Below are 23,652 nucleotides of genomic sequence, written 5' to 3'. Positions count from 1 at the left end.
GCCTCCTGAGTAGCTAGGATTACAGGCATGAGCCACCAGTGCCCGGCTTTGAATGAATATTTTTGAAGCAATCTTCCTATAGATTATAGTACACATGGACAGTAGCAGCTAGGATTCACATTAGACATCGAGTAGAACTTGCAACAACTGTTGCTAATAGAGAAATAGGCAGCTAAGAAATGTCATAGGACTATACTTCTGAGAAAGATAACAACTTCATTGGGTTGTTCTCTGCATGGTGGTGCCTGGAGTCTGGAGGATAGAATCAATGATAGCAAAGTGATTTTTATGCAATTAATTTACTATAGCACATTCTCTAACCTTGGAAGTTGAACTGTTTTCAATTTTTGACTCCCGTTTAATCCAGAGAAAGTTGGAAGGCATTTTGCTCTTATCTGAACAGTGCTCAACCTTGCCTTTCCCACCCAAGTCTCTAAAATCCATATATGTATTACGTATGGATTTTTAGAGGAAAACTTGATAAAGGCCCATTCTACCTTTCCCTAAGAGAATTGGAGGAATGTAAATGTGTTGACGTTTGAGGCCATCAATATTTTTACTGCCAGTTGGACCATATTTATATAAGGCTGTCAAAAATGTACAGTCCTGTGGACATTTCTAGGCCTGATAGAGAACATTTATTAGGAATCTAAGTGTAGATACAGGTTTTCAAATCGCCTTAATTAAGTAACTTAATAACTTATGCAAAATGTATTTGTATATCCATGTCTTGATGAATGACATATTTGCCTTTCTTAACTCCTTCAGAAATTCAGAGATACTGGACTGGAATGTGGCTCAGTGGCAAAGTATGTGTTTTACAAGTGTGAGGTCCAGGCATCTATCCCTAGCACCAGGAGGGAAGATGCCTTTTAGGAATTGGGCACAATGTCTCTCACCTTTCCTTTTGGTAATCTCTGTGTACATGCTTAAGAAATATTTATTTCCTTTTGTTAATCTCTGTGTACATGCTTAAGAAATATTCATTTCCCAGTTGATGTTTAGTAAGTGTGGAGTTGAAGGCAAGGCACGGACTTTGTATTTCCACAAAGACGTGATTCAAGCAGGCATGGCTGTGCACACCTGTCACCCAGCACTCAGGAGACTGAGGCAGGAGGATTATGAGTTAAAAGCTAACCTAGGCTATATCATGAGACCCCATCTCAAAAGAAACATGTGAATTGTAGTGTTGTGGACACTTGATCTTGGACATACATGTACCCTTTTCAATCTCATCTGTTAAATGGGAACACTGTCTCTCTTCCAGAAGTGTTTGCCTGAAAACCAGATGATATGTACATATTATATACTGACAGGAACCCCACATGACTCTATGGGATGCATACAAAATAAGCACTTAGCAAATGTGTGCATCCCGTGTCCCTTTTGAGGGTCCTAATAGGATTTGTCTGTGCCCCTCAGAGCCCTATACTAGACCTATACTATAAACCCCAAGGTAGTATAGAATCAAATAGTCATCTACCTCGTGACCCATGAGATCACATTCTGAACACTAACTATGTCTCCTTGGTCACTGTCTAGAATGTTAGATTTTTCTCACCAACTCACAGTCTAAGCAAAGCAGAAACAAGAAGGATTCAGTGGAGATAGCTAGGACTTTTCAGCTCCTACCTACAGAGATCTTAAAAATCAAGCCACCCTGAGTCTTCCTGCAATCTAATATTTGCTGAGGATAGCCTCTAAGAGCTATTGGTCATGACTAAAGGAGACCACATCACGACCCATAACTCAGTATGTAGGATATCTACCTGTTAAAGGACATGGAAGAGAGCAAGGATGTTTATTCAGAAGAAGGCTAAGAGGACATACTGCTACCTGAGGAAGAATGGAAATTGTCTGTGGACAGCATGAGGCTGAATTACATCTGATGAAAATGTAAGAGCAAAGAAAATCATTACATGTTGAACCAAAGGAAAAAAGAAAGGCTGTTTTAGAAGGGATCATTTTTCTGTCAAAAGAAATATTCACGTAGAGGCTAAAAGATGATCCATTAGAAACCTACAGGAAGGATTTATGGACTGTGTGGATTTCTTCTTCTACCTTTATAGTCCAATATGCACTTCTTAACCACAATGTTACATACATGAAAATCCCCCTGTTTGTATCCGTAAGGGTAAAATTGAGCGACCAATCAAATAATCTCATAATTCTTACTTCTCAATACCCCCTCCTCCACTTAATAACATTTCAAGGGATGTACTATGGGTGAGTTTAATTCTACCTCATGCTATCTAGTGTCTCTATAAAAAACTTGCAGTGGAGTCACACATTCAATTTCTACCACTTGAATATAAATGGGAGTCACCCTGATCCATTGAATTTTCAGGTCCTTCTGGCTGTGCAAGCCAGCTGCCTAAGCCAGCAGTTCTTTAGGGTTTCTCAGATAGCTCAGATTTTGTCATAAAGTCACGGAACCCAGGAGTCATGGGAAGAAAAAGAAAAGTCAGTGGAGCATCACAAGCAGCAGTCTGTCCCTCTGAAACATAAGTGGTATTTGGAATGCCCTCTGGATTCATGTTTTCTTTTCAAATGGGATCTGGCTGAGATGTGATGTCTGACAGGAACCCACATGACTCAACAGGACACACAGCGATCCCCACTTAACCCTTTTGATGTATCCACTCAGAACATTATCTGGAATATAAGTGGAGACCTGAGCAGCTATTTGAATTCATACTCTTCCAATAGCTGGTGATTTTCCTGTGCTATCCATGTGTTCATATGTAAGGGAGCTACAAACCCTGAAGAGCAGAAAACATAAAATCAATACCAAATGTTGAGGCCCAAGCCATTCTAAAATGGGTCACTTACAAATGGTTTGAGAAATCTCTGCACAATTCCTGTGCCCAGTTGGTAGTTAAAATCACCCCAGTTTTCTGAAACTAATACTCAGAGCTAGTGGTAAGATGAATAAGTTTCAACCACATGGGCTACAGACCAATTTCACAGTTGTAATGGAGCTACTGAAATAGCGTGGTCATAGAAGATAAGTGATACAACCACTGCTAACTATGTGATTTCCTCCTCATTTCACTGATAGGAGGCTGCTGAAAGTCAGGACACAATGCTGTGTGAGAGGGGAAGGGAACAGAGAAGGTGGTAGCTTGGAACATGCTATAGAAGGAATTCAGAGGTAGGCTGGGGGCATAGCTCATTGGAAAAGCATAGGCTTAGCTTACACAAGGCCATCTTTAGCATACACACACACACACACACACACACACACACAAATTCTAATTCAGGTATAACTTTTCTCCTTGGAATTAAGGATATGACATTACAATATCAATCAATAAATTTTTATATAATATAACTTCACTACAATCATCATTGTCTAAGAAATTATTAAATTTGGCGATTTTTTAAAATTTGTTTTTAGAAAAATAAATCATGCTCAAATCTTTCCAGTTAATGGGAAATGCTAGGAATATCTTTTTAACCTGTGCTTCTCTTAAGGAGTAAAAAGAAATGCAACACTTTAGAGTCCCAAATCTTGGTGAGAAGCAACTTTAAGAAGCAACTTTTGTAGCAGAGTAATCCAGGAACCCTAAAGCAAGGATACTGAATATATCTTAAATGTAACACTCAGCAACAGGTGAGAAAGTTTTTTTTTTCCCCCTTCAATTCTGAGGAGGAGCAAAGAGATCGAAAGATAGGGATAAAAGAGAAGAAAGAGAAGGAAGTTAAAAGGAAGGCAAGAAATCAAGTTTGTTCATCTCATCAATTTAATGTGCCAGCTGGGTCCCTGCTATTCCAGAAGGTGGTTGCTTAGATCGCCTCATCAATAGCAGACACAGAATTTTGGGGCTCATACTCACCAGTGAGCTCCTCCAAAGCAGGCTGTCCGCTCTTGGTGTAGTGGCTGGGCTCCATGTTCACACCTGCTGAGCCAGACTCTGCAGTGACATTTCCTTCAGTGTCTGTCTGTGACCTTCACACACAAACCAAAACAGATATGCTTATCAGGAGAGGCAATGGCCACATCTGGATCACTGTGGTCTGCCCACAGCATTCACCATCTACTCCTTCAGCAAGGAGCTTTGGAACAGAGCAGACCAGCAGACTGACACTAAATAATTCAATAGCTCCATGTGGAGCAATGTCCTAAGAATAGAGAGAGCTGCCCAACTGGAAAAGATGAAATATTCATTGTCCAAGTGGAGGGTCTTCAATCTGATAGAGGAAGGCTTTGCTGACTTCTCCTCAGGGAAATAGGTCTAGCCAGACAAATGCTGAAGGGTACTTGGTGGTTCAGATAATTAAACCTATGCCAAAGAGCAACTCCTAAGTAACCATAACACCAGTAAGTCAAGCATAAAGATGACTCCAATGATGCCCCCCCCCATCCCCCGCAGTCCTCCTGCTGACATGGTTCTCTCTGAAAAGGTAACTGTAAAACCAGTCAGGAGTGGATGCCAAACAGCTGTGTTTGCCCTCCAGGTCTCTGATTCAGTGCTCAGATCTTTTGACATGAAAGGTCTCATTGATCATTATTTCAACACTTGACTGAAATTTGTACTTCCCCCAACCTTCCCCATGCCCTTATTTGTCAAGCAAATTGAGGCAACTAGCTCCATGAGTTTTCTCACCACAACTACCTCTGTTAACTCAGGCATAGCATGCAATGTATAATAATGCTCAGATGCATAACCCTGTATATAACATTAATTCATTAGTATCCTGAACTAATTTAGGCAGATTTCATTACCTAAGAACAACTCGCTCCTTCTCTTTCTTTCTTTCTTTCTTTCTTTCTTTCTTTCTTTCTTTCTTTCTTTCTTTCTTTCCATCCTTTTTGGTCAGTCGTGGGGCTTGAACTCTGGGCTTGGGTGTTGTCCCTTGCTCTTCAGCTCAAGGCTAGTGCTCTACCACTTGAGCCAAAGCACCACTTCCAGTTTTCTAGTGGTTTGTTGGAGATAAGAGTCTCATGGACTTTCTTGCCTGGGCTGGCTTTGAACCATGATCCTCAGATCTCAGCCTCCTAAATAGCTAGGATTACAGGCATGAGCCACTGGTGCCTGGCTTACAATTCCTTTTTTTCCTCTCTCCCCTGTTCCCTCACAAACTGTCTCCCTCTCTCTTCTGTCCCCTCCCTCAGCCCCCTCTCCTCTCTCTCCCTCTGGGGCAGGGATTAAATTCAAGGCCTTGTGCATACTAAACATGAGCTGAAACACTGAGGGCCCCCCCTCCCCGCCCCGCCCCCGACCAAATGTTACTAATAAGAACATATAAGGATTGTGGGAGAACATGTCTTGATAAACTTCATGCCCCTCACCTATTCTTCTCTTGTTTGTCCTTCTTCTAAAGCCAACTCTTCTCAATTCCTGTAATTACTACGTTTAAAGGACTTTATATTCCCAAAGTTCCTCTCCATTATCCAGGTGGAGTCTAAGCCCTCATTGCCGGAGGTTGAAAACAGCAGGTAACAGATGATTTCTTATTGATTGGGAGAGTATTTTAAAGCTTTCAAATCAGTTTACTATTTAAAACTTGGGCAGTTTCACACACAAAATTACTTGGATTTCTGCCTTCCTCCACTAAAAACAAGAAAAGCCTAGAGGGATCTAGCAGAGCTCAGAATAAGACTTTTACAGGGCGCCACCTGCTGGTGCCTAGGGAGTGTGTCATCCCCTCTGCAATAGTGCTACCTGGCCTCAGCAATCGTTTATGTTTGGACTCAAAACAGGTCTCTGGATTGGTGATTCCCACTGTAGACTCTTCCTAAAGCTGGTCTTCTCCTACACAATGCTCCACTAATCTGTGCAATACTGGCTTTATGAGAGGCCTTCGAGAGCACCCATCATTCCAGAATAAGGTGTAAGCTCCTCCTTGTGGTAGATACTGCTCTACATCCTGGGACTCTTTCTGTATTTTCACACCTGCTCCTTACCTTGTACATAGCTCTCCCCTCTCCGCCATTCATGTGGCTTTTCCCCATCTTCAGATGGCACATTATACTTTAATCTATGTCCCTTAATATTCTTCTTGAGATTCTTCCCCAGTGGACTGCTAACCTGTTTTTAAGAGCAGCTCCACAGCATGTTGGCTTTGGAAGCCTCCCTGAGCCTGTCAGCTAACATGTCTACTTCATTATTTTTTAGCACTTTCTTTTGAGGATGATGTGATCTGACTAAATATTTCCTCAAGTTGATGGAGAGCTGTCTTCAGACAAAGCTTAGGTCAAGTTCATAATACAGTGTAGTCCTTAAGAGCAAGGGATATGTATGGATGAGTCAGAATACTTAAAGTCTACAAATTCCTGGAAGGAACATTAGACTTGGGGTCTGAACATGTAGCTTCAAGTCTAAGGTCTATAACTCAAGTCATATCACCTCTTTGAAACTCAAAGCCTTCCTGTACAACACAGGGATAACAACAAAGACCGCTCTAGCAGGTACAAACATCAAATATGATACAATATAAAAGTATATAAGAAAGTGATAGATGTGTTATTTTTGAAAAGAAAAATGAGATCTTTTTTTGTCCCCTTAGTAACATCTTTATTACAGAGAGGTTTCAGGTAGAGCCCTGTAAATTATACAAGAAATCATAAACTTGAGAGAGAATTTTAGAGCAAGAAGAGAGTGTAAACTATCTTTAAATCCTCTAACTAATTTGGTCTTCTTGTTTTCCAGAGGAAGATAAAAGTCAGACAAAGTAATTGATAGTTAAAACAATATAGTAGCTAAGAGCCTGGTCCTTCTTGTTGGACAGATGGGTTAAAATACCAGTCCTAGTGATTAATTCTGTGACTAAATTTGCTACTTAATTATTCTAAGCTTTAGTTTGCACATCTGTAGAATGGGGATTTCAAATGAAAGCTAGCTTATGGAACTAAAATTAAGAAAGGTGAAGGAAACGGTTAGTTGGGAGGAAGGGATGGGTTAGGAGGTGTGGGTGAAAAAATTGAACAGGGGTGACAAAATGCACTATATTCATAAACTGTCTTGTGAATGGTAATTCCTCTGTACAACTACTTAAAGATAACAAAAATGTAACAATAAAGAGGCTGAATATTTTATAATCTTTTAAGTGACTGCTGTCAAAATAAAAAGGGAAGGAGTTGGAATGCTGGTGATTAAGGATTGTCATATATTTAGGATTTTGAAATGCAAATCAAGCATCTTTGAATATTACTTCAAATGTTCCTTACCTCAACACTATTAATGCTATTGGAATTATAAAAACTTTGTGGGGGAGCTATTCAGTTAGCTTTAGAGAACAGCTGTATTTTAAAAGCTCTGTATGCAGAGGTACTGAGCTATTATCTAAGCCTTGGTGCCCTTCCAACACCCTTAACTGAGCTGATGACTCAATTTAATAAAATGATGACCATCCACCAATTAAAAAGATCAGTATAACCCTCACTAAAGAGGAGGCCAAGTAAAAGACAATGAAGACGTGAAGCCTGGATTTCCCTCATTGGCCGGACACCATTGGTTTTACTCTGAAATTGCTATTGATAGGAAATATGACAGCTCATGGAAACACAACTCAGGGAAGGATAGAGGGAATCTTTAATTCTTTGAAGAACCATGCACATATAGGAAGTTGAAAACATAGAAATAAATTTATATACCTGCAGATAGGTAAGTACTTAAGTTATGTGTATATAGATGCATTTGCATTTGATATGGGAATGAGTAGTTGTGTGACTGAATGTTCAATGTCCAAAAGTGTATAGTTGTGCATGTGTATATATTTAGTGCAAAAGCTGTAAAGTCAGTGAGTATTAGTTACAGGTATTAGTTATGATCCAGCTATGCAGTGTGACCAAAGGTACTCCCTATCTCCAGCACAAGATCAAGTTGAACACTGGGAGCAAAAGCCCCGGGTTTTCTCAAGACTAGTGCTGGGAGCTTCCATTTGCCTAAAGTGCTCAACCATGGCCATCATGGAGCACTTGAGGCCTGGGTGCCTAGTTCAGCAAAGGTGTGTTTTGTAGACAGAGCAGCCAGAGGCTCTCAGGGCCAGAGCCATATAGAGCAAATAATACCCGGTGTCACATGGGACAGATAAAGGACAACAGGTTTATCTCCTCAATACAACATTCTTCCCGTGACAGTCCTTGATCACTATCAGTCCAACTCCTGCCCTTTTTATTTGGACAGTTCTAGAATTGGTCCTTCCTTCACCACTCTTATTTTCCTTCCTCCCTCATCTTTCTCTCCCTTCAAAAAACGCCCAGAGACAATGATGACCAGGAAGTTCAAGACAACCATTAGGAGGCTGTGGTTATTGTGTTTTTTGTTTTTGGTGCCAGAATTGGGGCTTGAACTGAGGGCCTTAAGTTCTCACTTGGCTTTTTCTACTCAAGACTGGTGCTTTACCACTTGGGGCATACCTCCATTTCCAGCTCTTATGCTGGTTAGTTGAAAATAAGAGTTTCTTAGAGTTGTCTACCTGGACTGGGTTTGAACCATGATCCTCAGACCTCAGCATCCTGAGATCTCAGCATCTAAGCCTCTATGTGTGAGCCACTAGAACCCAGCTGTTGTGGTTTCTGCAGGCATGTTTAAGACGTGTTTGATACCAACACACTGATCATGCATATTAGGCCTTCATGCTGAAATGTCTTGGCCCTCATCAGATTAGCGAAGCACTGCTTATCCTAGAACCAGATTATGTTGCTTCTTCCCTTCAGCTTTCTCTGGGTCTCCCAGCCATGCTGAGGGGATTGTGCACCAGATATGCTTCTCCTAGAAACAAGGTACATGGTACCTTAGATAATTTGCTCATATGTTCCTAGAGGAAGGGCAGTCAGGATCCCCCATCCACAGACCCAACATCTATCAGCCACACTCTTACCCAATGGCCCAGGAATGTGGTACCCACTCTCCTACCTGTACAGAAAAGGTGCAACGGTGGCAGTGTTGGGATGGTTGTATTGCTGCTGTGGCTGAGGTAGCTGAACACTGACAGTATTGCTTCCCGTGGTCTGGGTGGTCCCTACAGACCCACTGACAGTCTGGCTGCTGATGCTGTGGTTTAGAGTGGTCCCTCCTGGGCCTTTTCCCTCTGAGGATGCCAGGCTGGAGGAGGAGCTAGAGTGCCTACCATCTAGCTGGGGCTTCTGAGGGGGGAGCCCTGAGTTTGGCTTTGCATTCCGGCTCCGCTCTCCTTCCTTGGGAGGTGTGGGGGCACTTGGGGACTTCCCAGGTATGCTCTTCATTCCTGGTTTTGGTATTCCACTGTGGGAAGGGGCTGAGGCCTCCTTCTTGGCACTGTTGAGCTTCCCCCCTTTGGGGATAAAGCTGGCGATCTTGGAGGACTTTTTTGGCATCTCGGTCACAGCCACTCCATTGGGCTCTTCCTTGGTCTCCTCCTTGAGGTCTAGCCTGTCTGCCACTGAGGCTCTCTTGGTGAGGTCCTTGCCTTTCTCCTTCTCTTTCTCTCGCTGTTGTTTCTCTTTCTCCTTCTCATTGCCTTTTGGGGAACTCTTCTTGTTGGTCAGTGCTCGACTAAAAGTCCTCTGGGCGATGCCCTTGAGTGCAATTTTAGGGCTGCTGGATGCAGGACCTGGAGTGGGCAATACACGGCCAGCGGCCTCGAGCTCTTCACTCTCTTCAAAGCTGGGCAAGATCTCCAACCGCTCACAGCTTGTGTCCCGTGACCCTGGACCTTCACCCGCCTTGGAGCCTCCTTTACTGTTGAAAAGTTTTAGCTTTTCCAGCATGGACTTCTGATTGTTGGGGGCTGGCTTCATGGCTTCAGGTGTGGGCCTGGAGGCCTCAGGCCCAGGCAGCTTGACTGACAGCATGGACGAAGTGGCACTGTGCTTCACACTGAGGGACTTGCTGCGCCAGGGCTTGGAGGCAGCACCCGGCTGGGGGATAGCTGAGGAGGTGCTGCAATTAGCAGGGGTGGAGGGACTGCCACTCTCCAAGGAAGCAGGTGCATTTTCACTCATTCCTGGATGGGAGGAGGCTAAGCTTGCCAATGACTCTACAGAAACAGAGAAGAGAAGGGGACATGCATTACATCTGCTGACATGCATTGGAGATATAGGAAGGTCTGTCATGGCCATTTAGCCAGTTGCTGCCAACACAAATGACATATCGCTCCATCATCAGCGGTATGGGTTATCAGTGGTTAATTTAAATCCTAGTTCATCTGCTTCCTAGTCCCCAGAGGTCATGTTGCTCCTCCCTGACTCTATCATGTCTTGGTGACCTGTGTTGTACAAAAGCCTGATGATCTAAACAGTGGTATGCACACAAAGCATGATTAAGGATGTAAATCTACAGAAAAAATAAACCCTAAACCTCTTACTACAAGCAGCTGTCCCTGCAGTGGTGTAAGAAAGGTGTAGGAAATAGCAATTGCCTTGAATTCTGCAACCCATTAACACTTATACAAAAGAATTGAGAATTAACCAGTTAACAACATAGGAGAGGGATGGAAAATAAAACAAACAAAAACTAGAGAAAAGGAGAACCCAGGAAACTTTAGAGAAGAGTAATTACTCACCTAAGTTGCTAAATCCTATCAAAGCATGTAATTTTTTTTCCCTATGTTGGTACTTTTTAAAGAGTTACAAACATAGTTCAGGCTGGACTTCTAAAAATTTTTTTGTTTTTTGGCTTAAGAGCATAATTTATAAACCCAGCTTTTCCCCAAACAAAAAACATGTAGGTTATCTGAAAGTCAAGGTTTCCCCTTGGCACTCAGGGAGTGTTTCCCTGGCCAGACTCTTTTCTCAGAAATGCCTCAAAGTATTTCCAAACGAGAGCCAGAATTATTCTGAGAAGCATGAGCTTCAAACTACAGATCTGCTATTCACCAAGGTGGCAGGAAGGATATCACAGATCAGCTCCTTCTTCAGGCAGCACTGAAAGCATGTTGCTCTGGCTCCTGAGGATAGGCAGCTGTTTCGGAAAAAGTGGCAGGATGACAGGAAAAGTTCCCTGGACTTAGCCCATGCCTACTGCACCCCATGCACTGAGCAGAAAGGACTCGCTCTGTCAGCTCCCACCCCACCCCCCTAGCACATCTGTATCTACAAAGTCACAGTCACAGGATTTACCTTGCAGTAGTCACTTTCTCCCACGACGATTTCCTAGGAAAAATTCTCCAACTGAAGAAGCAGCCCTTCCAATTGTCACAAGTGTTTTCGGTTAAACTGTTCATGTTTCTAATTAACTTTTGTCATCCACAGCTACTCCAGAGCTCAGAATCCTGGCGGGATCAATGGCTGCTTCTTCAGCTTTCTCTTTTGCTTTCTCTCTCAATCCCTCCCTCTTTCTCTTTTTTTTTCCTTCCCAATACCTATGCTCAGTTGGCTTCTAGCAACAGAGTAAACTATATGCAGAGCGGCTTTTTATGATTTGAAAGTCAACGGCTGCTGAGGCCAGAGTGAAGGCAGCCCTGTGTGGGGCGCAAGAGCCACACAGCAGAGGAACTGCCTCCCTTGCCCGCAGCTGCACAGGGAAGCCGCAGCTCAGGGTGATCCAAAGCAGACCTCCCAATGTTTTAAAACACATACATCTTCCTGACTTACTGGGGATTTGAGTTTTGGAGGGGAGAGTGCTACACAACCCTCCCTAACAAAACTCTTGGGCGTTGCTAGATCTTTTCCTGGGGAGAGCCAGAGACTGATTTAGAAATAGGCTCAGGGAACCCACCGGCACTGCCCACCTTTCAGAGGGTCTTCACAGCTTGATGCTGCCCCTAGTAGAGTGACCATTCATGGGTGTCAGGAGACACAGCGCTCAGCACATGGTTAGAAAAGGGTTCCTGATTCCATTTTATGAGAGAGGAAAATGAGATGAGGTAGGGCTAATGACTGACCTTCAGTTTTCCAGTGAGAAATGAGCAGATCTGGGACTTGGACCCAGGTAGCCTAGCACAGAATTTTTAGGGACAATATTATAGCTATCTTCTTTTTGAAGAATGCATACAAAGGTCATTTCAATGACAAGAGCACTTTGTAGGCACTGCCTTTTCTCCTAGCTTATGTATGTTAATTATTTCCATAGTGAAGCATACATCAATCCTAAAACTATTCAGGAAACAGCCTCCACAATTTCAGCTCTCTGGCTAAATAACAGTAACTCTCTAATCATGAGTAACTCTCTGATCTTTCTTACAGAACAGATCTGAAGATCAGATCTGGGGTTGAGCTAAAACATTCATCCATCAATTTACCCATCCATTTATCTAACCTCCATCCATCCATCCACCCATCCATCCATCCATCCATTCATCCAGTCATCATCCATCTACCCACCTATCTATCCATCAGTTCATTCATCCAATATAGTCATTCATAACAATATTCATGCATTCATCAACACTCAGTGTGTGCCACTGTTCCAAGTACTTGGAATTCATCTCTGACAAAACAAAGATTTCTGTTTTCACAGAACTGACATTCTGTTAAACAGAAACAAACAATAATTCATTATAATATTTGTGGGGAATAGTGATAAAGAAAAATAAGAGGGATTTAGAGGAAGTTTTTAACAATGTCCTTATAGGAACTGCCAAATCACATTCCGAGACACAATTCTTTTTCCTAAGAAGTTCTGGGCATAGTCCCCATGTGTACATATGTTGTTAAGGCATAGGAAACCCTGCTAGGAAATCCTTTGAGGCGTCTCAGAAATTGTTTGACAGGAAGAGATTCTACCTACCTACTATTTCTATGGATTTTTTGTTGTTGTTATTTTTGCCAGCTCTGGGGCTTGAATTCAGGGCCTGGGCACTATCCTTGAGCTTCTTTCACTCAAAGCTAGCACTCTACCACTTGAGCCACATGATCATTTGTAGCTTTTTCTATTTATGAGGTACTGTGGAATAGAACCAAGGGCTTCAGGCATGCTGGGCAAGCACTTTACCATTAAGCCACCTTCCCAGGCCTATTTCTATGCATTTTTAGCACTAACTATCACAGAAATTAACCAACAACTCATAGACAAACTGACCTCAAGGAAAACTGACACCTGTCTCATCTATGTGAAATGACCAACTTCATCAAAAAAGTTTATCTATTTAGAAAAAGGTGCAGGAAAAAGGGGTCTACATAGATGAATTTGTGAGTGTCACTTACAGGTCACTTCTAAGACCACTCCAGAACATCTCCCAGAACTCCTACAAACTAGTTTACAAACTACAGTGCCTCTTCTTCTGTCAGGCATCTAACAGTCTCAGATAGATTTTTGTTGCTCTATTTCTAGAAAATTCTACATATACTCCCAGGGATTTAGAAAGCCACCTCTTAGTGCCACACACTAGGAACAGATTTAACCTCTAGGTCTACGAACACACTAGCGTGGTGTAAATCAGGCCTCACAGCAAACCACAGAAAAGGAGTGGTAGATGGTTCTAATTTCCTACTGATGTTTGAGAACTTTTTTGGAGAAGGTGATCATTGAGTTACCATGTGGAGCTTCTGCTATTGGCAGGTTTGTTACTCTACTGGTTCATGATGTTCTTTAGGGAGGTCACTTTTCCCTCCAGACTCATCCCAAAGCCTATCAGAGCACCGGAATATCCAATAAGTGGTTTCTGAATAGTTTTGACACCATCAAGTCACATTTAAGGCAACAAAAATGTAGGATTTATAACAAATCACTAGAGTTTTATTAAAAACTTTAAGCTTAAGTTCAAGGGGGGAAAATTTCCAAAAGATTTTTTTTAAAAGAGCTTTAAGATGTCTTTGGCATTTAGCCAAGGCTCCCCCAGTTACAGAATCCTGGGGATATTTTAAAGTTACTTGTTATAGCTATAAAAGGTAGACTTGAAGATGGTTTTGGATTTGTTTTCTGGAGAAGTCTTCCAACCAGGGATAGAAGCCATTGGGGCATCTGAGGATCAGCTCATCAATATCTTTTACATTCATGTTACAGTCAGAAATTCCTTCAATAGCAAAGGGAGATTCAGGCTGAGTGGTCTTGTCCAGAGTAATGTGACACATTTCAGACATTCCTAGGGTATTGAATCATTGGTATCAGGTCTTAGTTAAGGCTGGGACCTTGCTCCTCTCTCTCTCTCTCAGGATTCCATTCCTAATGTTGGGGTTTTCTGACTCCTAGCACAAGACTTTTCTTATAAGTCACTTACAATGAGATAAATGTAGAACAGATAGGAGTGGGCAGGCCAAAGTTCAAACTTGTCATGTAAGAAAGATAGCATCCAAAAAAAAAAAAAGAGAGAGAGAGAGAAAGAAAGAAAGATAGCATCCAACCAAGCTATGCTATTTCACTCCTCTGGCTTTCAAAGGTCCCTTTGTAAGAAAGAAGATGTACTATTTCTCAGACTACCTTTCAGTCCTGCTCTTATTAAAATCTCATCAAGTCTCTAAGATAGCTTAGATGGCTGGGCCATAAACAATCTTAGCCCATGGGATCCCATGTGTCATGGGTTCTCACTCACCTAAGTTCTATCACCATTCTGTTCAGTAATACATATTCTTTATCTTCAAAAATTTCCCCCTTCAGAGTTCTCTCAGAAAATTTTACTAATAGATGCCAAAAGTAGGCTGGATCAAGATATGGTTAACCTTGGACAATTTTGAAATGTTTGCCTCCTACAAAACAAGTCTGGGTAGAGAGGATAGGATAAGTTCTTAAGAATTAAGGGTATTTTTCTCCCTAATAACTAATATCTTTTGATTTCTTTCTCATGTATACAAACCTTTATTAGAGAAAAGGATCTAAGAGAGAAAAGCATAAAAGAAGGTTCTGAACATCATCTTTCCCTCACATTGACATGTGAGCCACTAAAAGAGGTGAATTACTTTCAAAAGCACAAAGATGAATATTTTTGTTTTTCAAAAATTATACATTTTATTGCACATTAAAAATAATTAGTCCATGGATAAATGAGCAGTTAAATGTAGATTTAAAGAAAATACAAAACAGAAAACACAAGTGGCTCATAGAATTGGCAAAAACATACAGAAGGTTTGTGAGTGATGGAAATTGGGGAGACAGTATTATATTAAATAAAAACATACTTGTTTTAATTACCATGAACAAATAATGTTAATGTATTTCCTATTTTTCTTTATTTAATTTTATTGTTAAGGTGACGTACAGAGGGGTTACTGTTACATAAGTAAGGTAATGAGTACATTTCTTGTCGAACATTGTTACTCCCTCCCTTGTGTTTCTCCTTCTTTCCCTCACCCCTTTCCTATTTTTCAAAAGAAAGCTACAACATTCAAATTTGGCATGTTGGCACATATATGTAAGTCCCAATTACTCATAAGACTGAGGCAAAACAATGGCTTGAGTCCAGGGGTCAAAGGCCAGACTGGACAATATACTAAGACCTTGTCTAAAACAACTTGTTAAGCAATTTAAAGAAGGAAAAGGATGAGAACAAATGGCAAAGCTCCTACCTAGCAGTCACAAGGTCCTGGGTTTGATCCCTAGAAATACTAACAATAAAAATAAATCTGGCTGGACACTAGTGGCTCATGCCTGTAATCCTAGGGGCTAAAATTTGAGGGTCATGGTTTGAAGCCAGCCTAGGCAGAAAAGTTCACAAGACTCTTTTCTCCAAGTAACCAGCAAAAATCCAAAACACCAGAAATGGTGCTGTACCTCAAATGGTACAAAAAAATAAACAAATAAATGAATAAATCTGTATTTGCACATAAAATCTCCCAATTTATAAATATTCTCATAATCTTAAAAATTTTGCACTATGCAGACCAAATAAAAAAGAAGTCATATTTGTTTTATTTTATTTATTTTTTGCCAGTCCTGGGGCTTGAACACAGGGCCTGGGCACTGTCCCTGAGCTTCTTTTGCTCAAGGCTAGCACTCTACCACTTGAGCCACAGAACCACTTCTGCCTTTTTCTGTTTATGTTGTATTGAGGAATCGAACCTAGGGCTTCATGCATGCTAGGCAAGCAGTCTATCACTAAGCCACATGCCCAGCCCAACATACTTGTTTCATATTAGATGTATTCTTTTGGAAAATGTATCAGCAAGTAGATCGAGCCAAAATGCTCAAATAAGTACTAGGCTCAAAACATTTTAGAGCCTGATTTATTCATATGTACTTGTTTAGTGGATGATATTTTGCTGACAGTGGCCTGATCTGCAACATGACCTGGCCTTGATAAGCTAAAGATAATTTTAAAATATTTGTTGACCACTAAACATTGGTATAATACATCACAATTCAATAAGCATCTAATAAACATCCATGTATGTATATATAAAACTGAAAAATACAAAAACATACTTTTATTGTGTACAATAAACTGACATCCTTACCCCATTCTAATCTAAAAAAATGCTGATAATAGAACTCCTAATCAGATTTTATGATCCACTCATGGTTCCTGCTGGGCAGGCTGACCATCTTGAGTCCCAAAGTCCAGCTTACAAGGTTCACCTACCACCAACTGACAAAACACCACAAGAAGGAAAAGTCTCATTTGAAACATTGCAGACAGGATGTCTTTGAAGCAAAGAAAAGTCTTTTTTTGTTAAAAAAAAAAGTTTAAAGAGAGCATTAATCCTCCAGTAGGGAGGGAAAAAGTTTGATTTTCCTGGCAACCAGCCTTAACTTTCTCTGATAGGAACCAAAACACTCTCTAAATGAAAATACTGTATAACACAGATAAATAAGCATTTCTTCCTCTCTCCCCTGCAAAGGCAAACACTAGCCCTAGGTCTCTTCTGTCCCCAGCTTTTCAGTTAGGGAGACGTTGGTGGTCTGGTTCTGATGCCAATAAAGTATGAGTGTGTGTCTTACCTGGCTGCTTCTACTTCCTGCCACTGCTACTGTGATTTCAAACCTGCTCTGAGAAGTTTCTGGCCTAAACCGTCTCGAAAGGCTTTGGGAAACAGACTTGATAATTGAGCCTGGGTAAATGTTTGCAATTTCTTATAATTTGTCAAGGTGTCAATCTTGAGCATTCAGAATGTTAGTATAATTTCCACTAGTTGAATTATCCTGTGTGTCTATTCCAAATTGTTCAGGTCCGTTTCTTTACAACTCATTAAGCCCCAGACGAAAGATGAGCATAGGGGTGTAAATGGATTCATTAATGGTTCTATAGGATTTTGGAGCTGGCTGAGGGAGCTTTTTCAGCACTGTTACATGTCTGATATTAAGGCACAGGCTTAAGGACTATCTTCTTGGTTTCTTTTTGAGGAGGATCCTTGAAGATATAGAAAGGTGGAAAAGAAGGCATGAGAATGAACGTAGAATGTGGGTAGGAAAGCAAGAGGTATGGAGTGAGAGGGAGCAGATCTTACCAAGGCTACCATTTCACAGGGTTTGAATATCCATTAAAGATAAGTTGATATTAGGCAAAATGAAACCCAAGATAAGGACTCAAATGGTTTTTCTTTCGTGCTACTGTTTCTAACATATTTATAAGATGATTTCTTTGTTGCTTTAGTATGTCCCTCCCACTGTATAACCCCTATTTTCACTATATTTTATGTTGGTATAATTTGCGGAGGGGAAGGGAACAAACAAATTGTTTAAATAGGGACACAGGTGGACCCATTGCAACAATGAGATGTACAAGACGTTATGTCGAAAAATGAACTTTACAACTTGGGCGGTGGGGGGGGCATGATGGGCGGACTTGGGCGGTGGGGGGGCATGATGGGCGGTCAGGGATGGTAAGGGGAAACAAAGGAGGAGGCAAGAATGCTTGATTGCTTGATAAGAAATGAACTCATACCTTGCTCATGTAATTGTAACCCCTCTGTACGGTATTTTCACAATTTAAAAAACTTAAAAAAATAAAGATTATGATTTAACCAGTCATATATTTTTAAAGTTGCCAGTTAATGTGAACTTTATCAAAATCCCAATTCCACCCTTTTCAGAAACAGAAAAAATGAACCTTTAAATTCTTATGGAATCTGAAAGGATCCAAATAGCTAAAACAATTTGAAAATGGAAATGAATCCTAAGATAGACACAAGAGGTTTTAATCTTTGTTGCTGTTGTTTTTAACATATTTATAATGTACTATGCAATTTATTTTCTTTTTTCTTTTTTTGTCAGTCGTGGGGTTTGAACTCTGGGCCTGGGCACTGTCCCTTCAGCTCTTCAGCTCAAGGCTAGCACCCTACCACTTGAGCCACAGCACCACTTCCGTATTTTTTTTTTTTTTTGCTTATGTGGAGCTGAGGAATTGAACCCAGGCACTCATACATGTGAGGCAAACACTCTACCACTGAGCCAACCTCCCAGCCTTTGCAATTTTTTTTGTTTCTTTCATATGTTCTTCCCCCATGGTATAACCTGTATTTACTGTATTTACAGTAAAGTATATACATTTTTCTAATTTGGAGAGGGAAAGGAAATAACAAAATACTGACACAAGATACAGGTTGACCCATTGTAATAATGAGATGTACAAGACTCTATGTTAAAAATTATCTTTACAACTTGGGGTGGGGTGGAGGGAGGAGTTGGGGAGGTGGGGAGGGAAGGGAAGGCTGGGGAAAAACAAAGGAGGGAGTAACAATGCTCACCATTACCTTACTCATGTAATTGTAACCACTCTCTACAGTATCTTTACAATAAAAATATAATTTAAAAAAGACTCATAAAAAAAGAAAATAGACAAATGTAAAGGTCTCACACTTTCTGCTGTCAAAAGTTACTAGAAATATATAGCAATCAAAGTAGTGGAATACTGGCATAAAAACATACACGTAATACACCAATGACCTGCATTAGAAAGTCCAGAAATAAACCTTTACCTATAAGGTCAACTCTTCCAAAAAAAAATCTCACAACTATTTTATGCGAAAGGATATGCATTTTAATAAATGGTGATGAGAAAATTAGATGTTCACATCAATCAAAGTGAAGTTAGACTCTTACTTTATTCTATATATGAAAATTAACTATGAAAATTAACTAAAAATGGACCAAACACAGCTAGCTTTTTGTCAGATATCTGCAATCCCATCTACTTGGAAGACAGGAAGATCACAGCTCAGGGTTAGCCAGGGCAAAAGTTTGAGACTCTTTCTCAAAACACTAAAAACAAAAAGGACTTAGGAATGGTTCAAGAGGTAGGAGCACTTGTCTACCTCAAGTGTGAGGACCTGGATTTAATCTTTAGTACCTTCCCCCGCCACAAAAGGTCAGACTTAAATGTCTCAAAATGTAAAAATGTATCTATACAACTGTTAGATGAAAACATAGGGCAAAACATGCATGACATATCTGGCAATAATTTCTTAGCTATGACACCACAAGCAATAAACAGACAATCCTAGATCAGTTGCACTTCATAGAGATTAAAACTTCTGTGCATCAAACAACATAACTAGGGCTGGGAATGTGGATTAGTGGTAGAGTGCTTGCCTAGCATGAAGCCCTGGGTTTGATTCCTTAGTACAATATAAACAGAAAAAGCCAGATGTGTTGTGGCTCAAGTGGTAGAGTGCTAGCCTTCAGCACTTGAGACTCAAGCTCAGGGTCAGTTTCTAGGCCCTGAGTTCAAGCTCTGGGACTGGCAAAAAAAAAAAAAAAAAGAATATGACTAACAGAATGAAATGTTTACAAATCATCTATCTGAAAAAAGATTATAAACTATAATACATAAAGAGCTCTTACAATTCAACAACATAAAACAATGGGGCAAAGGATTTAAACTGCTAATTCTCATGAGAAGATATACAATAGCCAATAAGAATATACTAAGACACTCAAAATCACAATCAATGGGGAACTCAAAATTGCAATATCTATCACTTTACACCTATTATGCCAGTTATTATTTAGCAAAAAAAAATGTGTCCTGGACACTACATTGCATTGTTGTCTGTAGTAGTTATACCTGTCTTACCTTACTTACTTGGAGGAATAGCCAATGTATACTATGTATACTATTAGGTGACTAGAAATGATTAATGGGAAAACATCAATAAACATATAAAACTATAATCCACAAGATCTCATAGAGTTCAAAATTAAAAAACAACTGTGTTTGACTTATCCCCTCTTGGCTAACCATGCCCAGTATAATTGTTCTTTTAAAAGCTAAGCGAACCCCCAGGTCTCAAAACCCTGGCAACACATTCAATGCAGTTTCTTCTATGTATGTTGGGAATTTTGCTATATGCAATTTGCTATATGCACAAATACTCTAGTATCCTGGGAAGGTATTCCCAAGCATAAGTGTGCAGAAAGTAAAAGCATATTATCCCAATAGAATAACCCTAATCCTTCAGAAACCTCAGATTTCCAGGGTTCCTAGGTGAGTATTCCAGAGGAACTGACAAGTAGAAGGGGCCTTCAACAGCTACAGTTGGTGTAGTTGTGTTTCTTTTTTAATATAGGACAAGGTGTCCTTTTTCTTAGTGGCTGCTTACTTGGGATAAAACCAAGTAAAACTAGGGGTAATGAGGTCATTTGTTGCTCTGCTGGTAGCTAAAAAACTATAAAACAAAATAAGGAAGTACTGTACTATATTCCAAAGTAGTTTTCACTACTTTTTCTCCAAACAGTTTCACAAGGCATGTTTTCAAATCCCACTAAGGCTATAAAGAACTGGTAAAACTAAAGGTTAACTTGCTAGGAAAAATACCATAAAGTTTAGTTTATGTTTGCCCTTGTGATAACACCTTAAAAAAAGCAAATTCTTTACATCCCTCTCTCTCCTTTCCCTTTCCTCTCTCTCTCTCCCTCTCTCCTCCTTTCCCTCCTCCCTTCTCTTGTTCATCTATCCATTTGTCTGTCTATCTCAAAAGGTCTTATACAAATTTTTTAAATCTTCTCACTCATATGGATAGAGGAAAGTGGTTTGTCTGTTAGCATTTGAAGGAAGACAGATTTTTAAAAGGAATTCATATTCTTATCTTTCTTTAGCAGTTATTTATTCAAAATCCAAAGGGGAAAATTTTGCTTTAATTGGTTAAGCGATTTCTCTCTTTGTGTACCATATATGGCCATAAGAAAGTACAAAATTGGCTGCAGAAAACCTTCTCATTTTTTCTTTTACCAAGAGTGTAGGAAATTTTTACAGAGAAACACTTTACAGGGGGCAAATCTTATTCTTCCAGAGGTCATTTTCTACAGTTTTCTGGCAACATGAAATGGATACACATGGTTGTAAACACATCCCTCCAACATAGGTAAGGAATTCTGCAGGCCTTCTCCTCTAACCTATTCGCCCAATTTCCCTACTTCCCACTGAGGTTTTTCTATTTTCTATTTGAGACTCCAAATAAGAGTCTTCAAACTAGTGTTAAATCAAAATTCTTTCCACTGACAATACCAATAGGCCATAACAAAGAGAAGAGCAACCGTGGTCAAGTTAAGTTTGGAAAATACTAAATAATATTCCAGGAATAAAGAATAGTCAAGTCACATCATCTATAGGATTCTTCAGAGGATTTTCATGCTTACTAGTGGTAGGAATATCCAAAAGGGTCAAGGGATGGTGTGATTTTTGGCCACAGAACTAATTTTATAGGATAGCTTAAGGAAAAGGTCTATCATGAGATGTCTTGTTAAACACTGTCCTAAGGAAGAAATTGAAAACGTGTGTGCAATCCAAATAAGAAAAGAAAGCCATCCACCAGATGATAGTTATTGATAAAAGTTGTAGAGCAAAGCAAGGGAAGAGAAGAAAATGTATTTGTTTTTCCCATAAAGCTACAATGGAGAGCAGCGTGGAGGCTTTAGTTTTTATTTATTTTAATTTTTATATTTTATTGTGGAAATGCTGTACAGAGGGGTTACAGTTACACGAGTAAGGTAATGAGTACATTTCCTATGGAGCACTGTTACCTCCTCCTTTGTATTTTTAATTTTTATCATGACTAGGGTTTGAACTCAAGGCCTCAAGCTTGCTTGGCTGGTGTTTACCATTTGAGCAATGCCTCCCACCAGCCTTTTGCTGGTTATTTTGGAGGTGGTGTCTTGCAGATGTTTCTGCCAAAGCTAGCTCCAAACTGAGGTCCTTGAGATCTCAGTTTTGGGAACAGCTAGATTACAATGAGCCACTGGTGTTCTTTCATCATATGCATTTTGAATAGTAAACTCCCTTAATGTGTACTCTCTCCCTTTTATTTCAGAAAGGTTACAATATTGCATTGGGCAACTATGGTTCTCCTAGTACAAAGACTAGGACAAGTAAGAACTTAAACCACTGTCAGTGAGGAATGGCTGAAATGACTGAGATATTTAGCTCAGAGAAGGAATGACTTAAGAGAAGGCAATAGCGGGAAAAATCCTATTAAACAGGTAGCATTTCTTTCCCTTTAATATTTCTGCCCAAAGGAGATAGGAGGGACAAAACAGCAACTATCAGTACCTGTTGCAGAGAGGCCAAGGATCTAGTCCAGTACTGGGTGCAAGAGAATGCTCTCAGGACAACTGAGCAGAAGCAAGGCTGGGAAATGACTACTCCCATAGCTATTGTGGAAAAGAGGAGTTGAACCAAGTTGGTTTTGGGTGTTCCCTTTCATTCTACCCCATTGTCTCTCTTCCATGCTGTTAAGTTTTTATTGGGTGAAAGATTTCCTTATATGTATATGTTTATGTGTATATACATATGTTTATATGTGCTTATATGTGTGTGTAAACACAAATATAAAACATCAACAATACTAGACATTTATAGAGCATATATCTTGTGCTATACTTTTACTCTATTGGTTTTTTTCATTTGCATAATAAATCCAATGAGACAGGTAATAATTATCACTAGTAGAGAAAGTGAGCCATTGGGGTCAAGTAAGGGACCCAAGGTCAAGTAGATCAGGGCTTAGATAACTTTATTGCTAAACCCTTATGCTTTGCCTACACTCTAAGTCTACCCTGTCTTGATATGAGACACTAAATTGGACTCTTAAAGCATGAACTCTTCTGTTCAGATCTTGTCAGCAGCTTTTAGACTCTACAGCCTAATGTGCTAACCTTTAAGTCCTTCCCTGACAAAAGAGAATTTTTCCCTCCAGGAGGTTCTTTTTAAAACTGGGAATGTCAAATAGTTTAGCAATAGTTTTGAGTATGGCTTTGTTCTTTAAATTTTAGGATATTGGCAAGATGTAATCTTTTTGTTGTTATTTTTTCTGTCAATCAAAATCAGAAGCCAACCAAAGAACTAGCTTATTGTATTTCTCAAGGGGGGAATCAATACAGAAAGTGAGAGTTGAATTGGACTATTATTCACTATCTGTGATTGTATTATGCCAAATGTGCAGGAGCCTAAGGAAAAAAAGGCAGTCATTTATCCTCATTCTGCCAAGTATGCAGACACTTGGTATCACATAGATCAAATAATTTCAGTGCCTCATAGACGTTACTGATCCACACACAGCCCTACCAGGCTTCTGAGTCTTTTCAACCTGACAGTTACCTTCTTAATGGAAAAACAGAATTCTCCTTCTGTTAAAAAACCCCCCAGAATATGTGGGGGTAGAAAATGCCCCTAGAGACTGCATACTAGATTAACTTACCCAAATCAGAAAGCAATTCTTCCAGGTGTCTGTTTTGTTTTATATAACAGACCTGGCTGTGAGAAGCAGGCAGTAGAATGAGTGTTTGAAATGGAGCACTGATTTAGACAAAGTCTAGTATCTCTTTAATGCTGACATTTTTTAAAAACCAGATAATTTTGATGAGGCAGAAGGAATACCAAAGTAATGGTTATATTCTGTTCTGTGCTTCTTGGGCCCCC

General features: G+C 40.1%; 1 protein-coding gene across 1 annotated transcript in view; it reads right to left on the bottom strand.

The window, feature by feature from the left end:
• Positions 1–23,652, bottom strand: part of Nav2 (neuron navigator 2) — a 387,125-nt gene that overhangs the window by 168,495 nt on the left and 194,978 nt on the right. The window contains exons 8-9 of the mRNA XM_013019543.1: positions 8,865–9,966; positions 3,840–3,952 (exon numbers count right to left, since the gene is read on the bottom strand). Coding sequence (XP_012874997.1) covers positions 3,840–3,952; positions 8,865–9,966 — 1,215 coding nt within the window. The remainder of the gene's footprint in view (positions 1–3,839; positions 3,953–8,864; positions 9,967–23,652) is intronic.

The sequence above is a fragment of the Dipodomys ordii genome, unplaced genomic scaffold (genome assembly GCF_000151885.1).
Source record: "Dipodomys ordii isolate 6190 unplaced genomic scaffold, Dord_2.0 Scaffold46, whole genome shotgun sequence".
In the NCBI taxonomy this organism is placed as follows: Eukaryota; Metazoa; Chordata; class Mammalia; order Rodentia; family Heteromyidae; genus Dipodomys; species Dipodomys ordii.
This window is presented reverse-complemented; position numbering and strand designations above follow the sequence as displayed.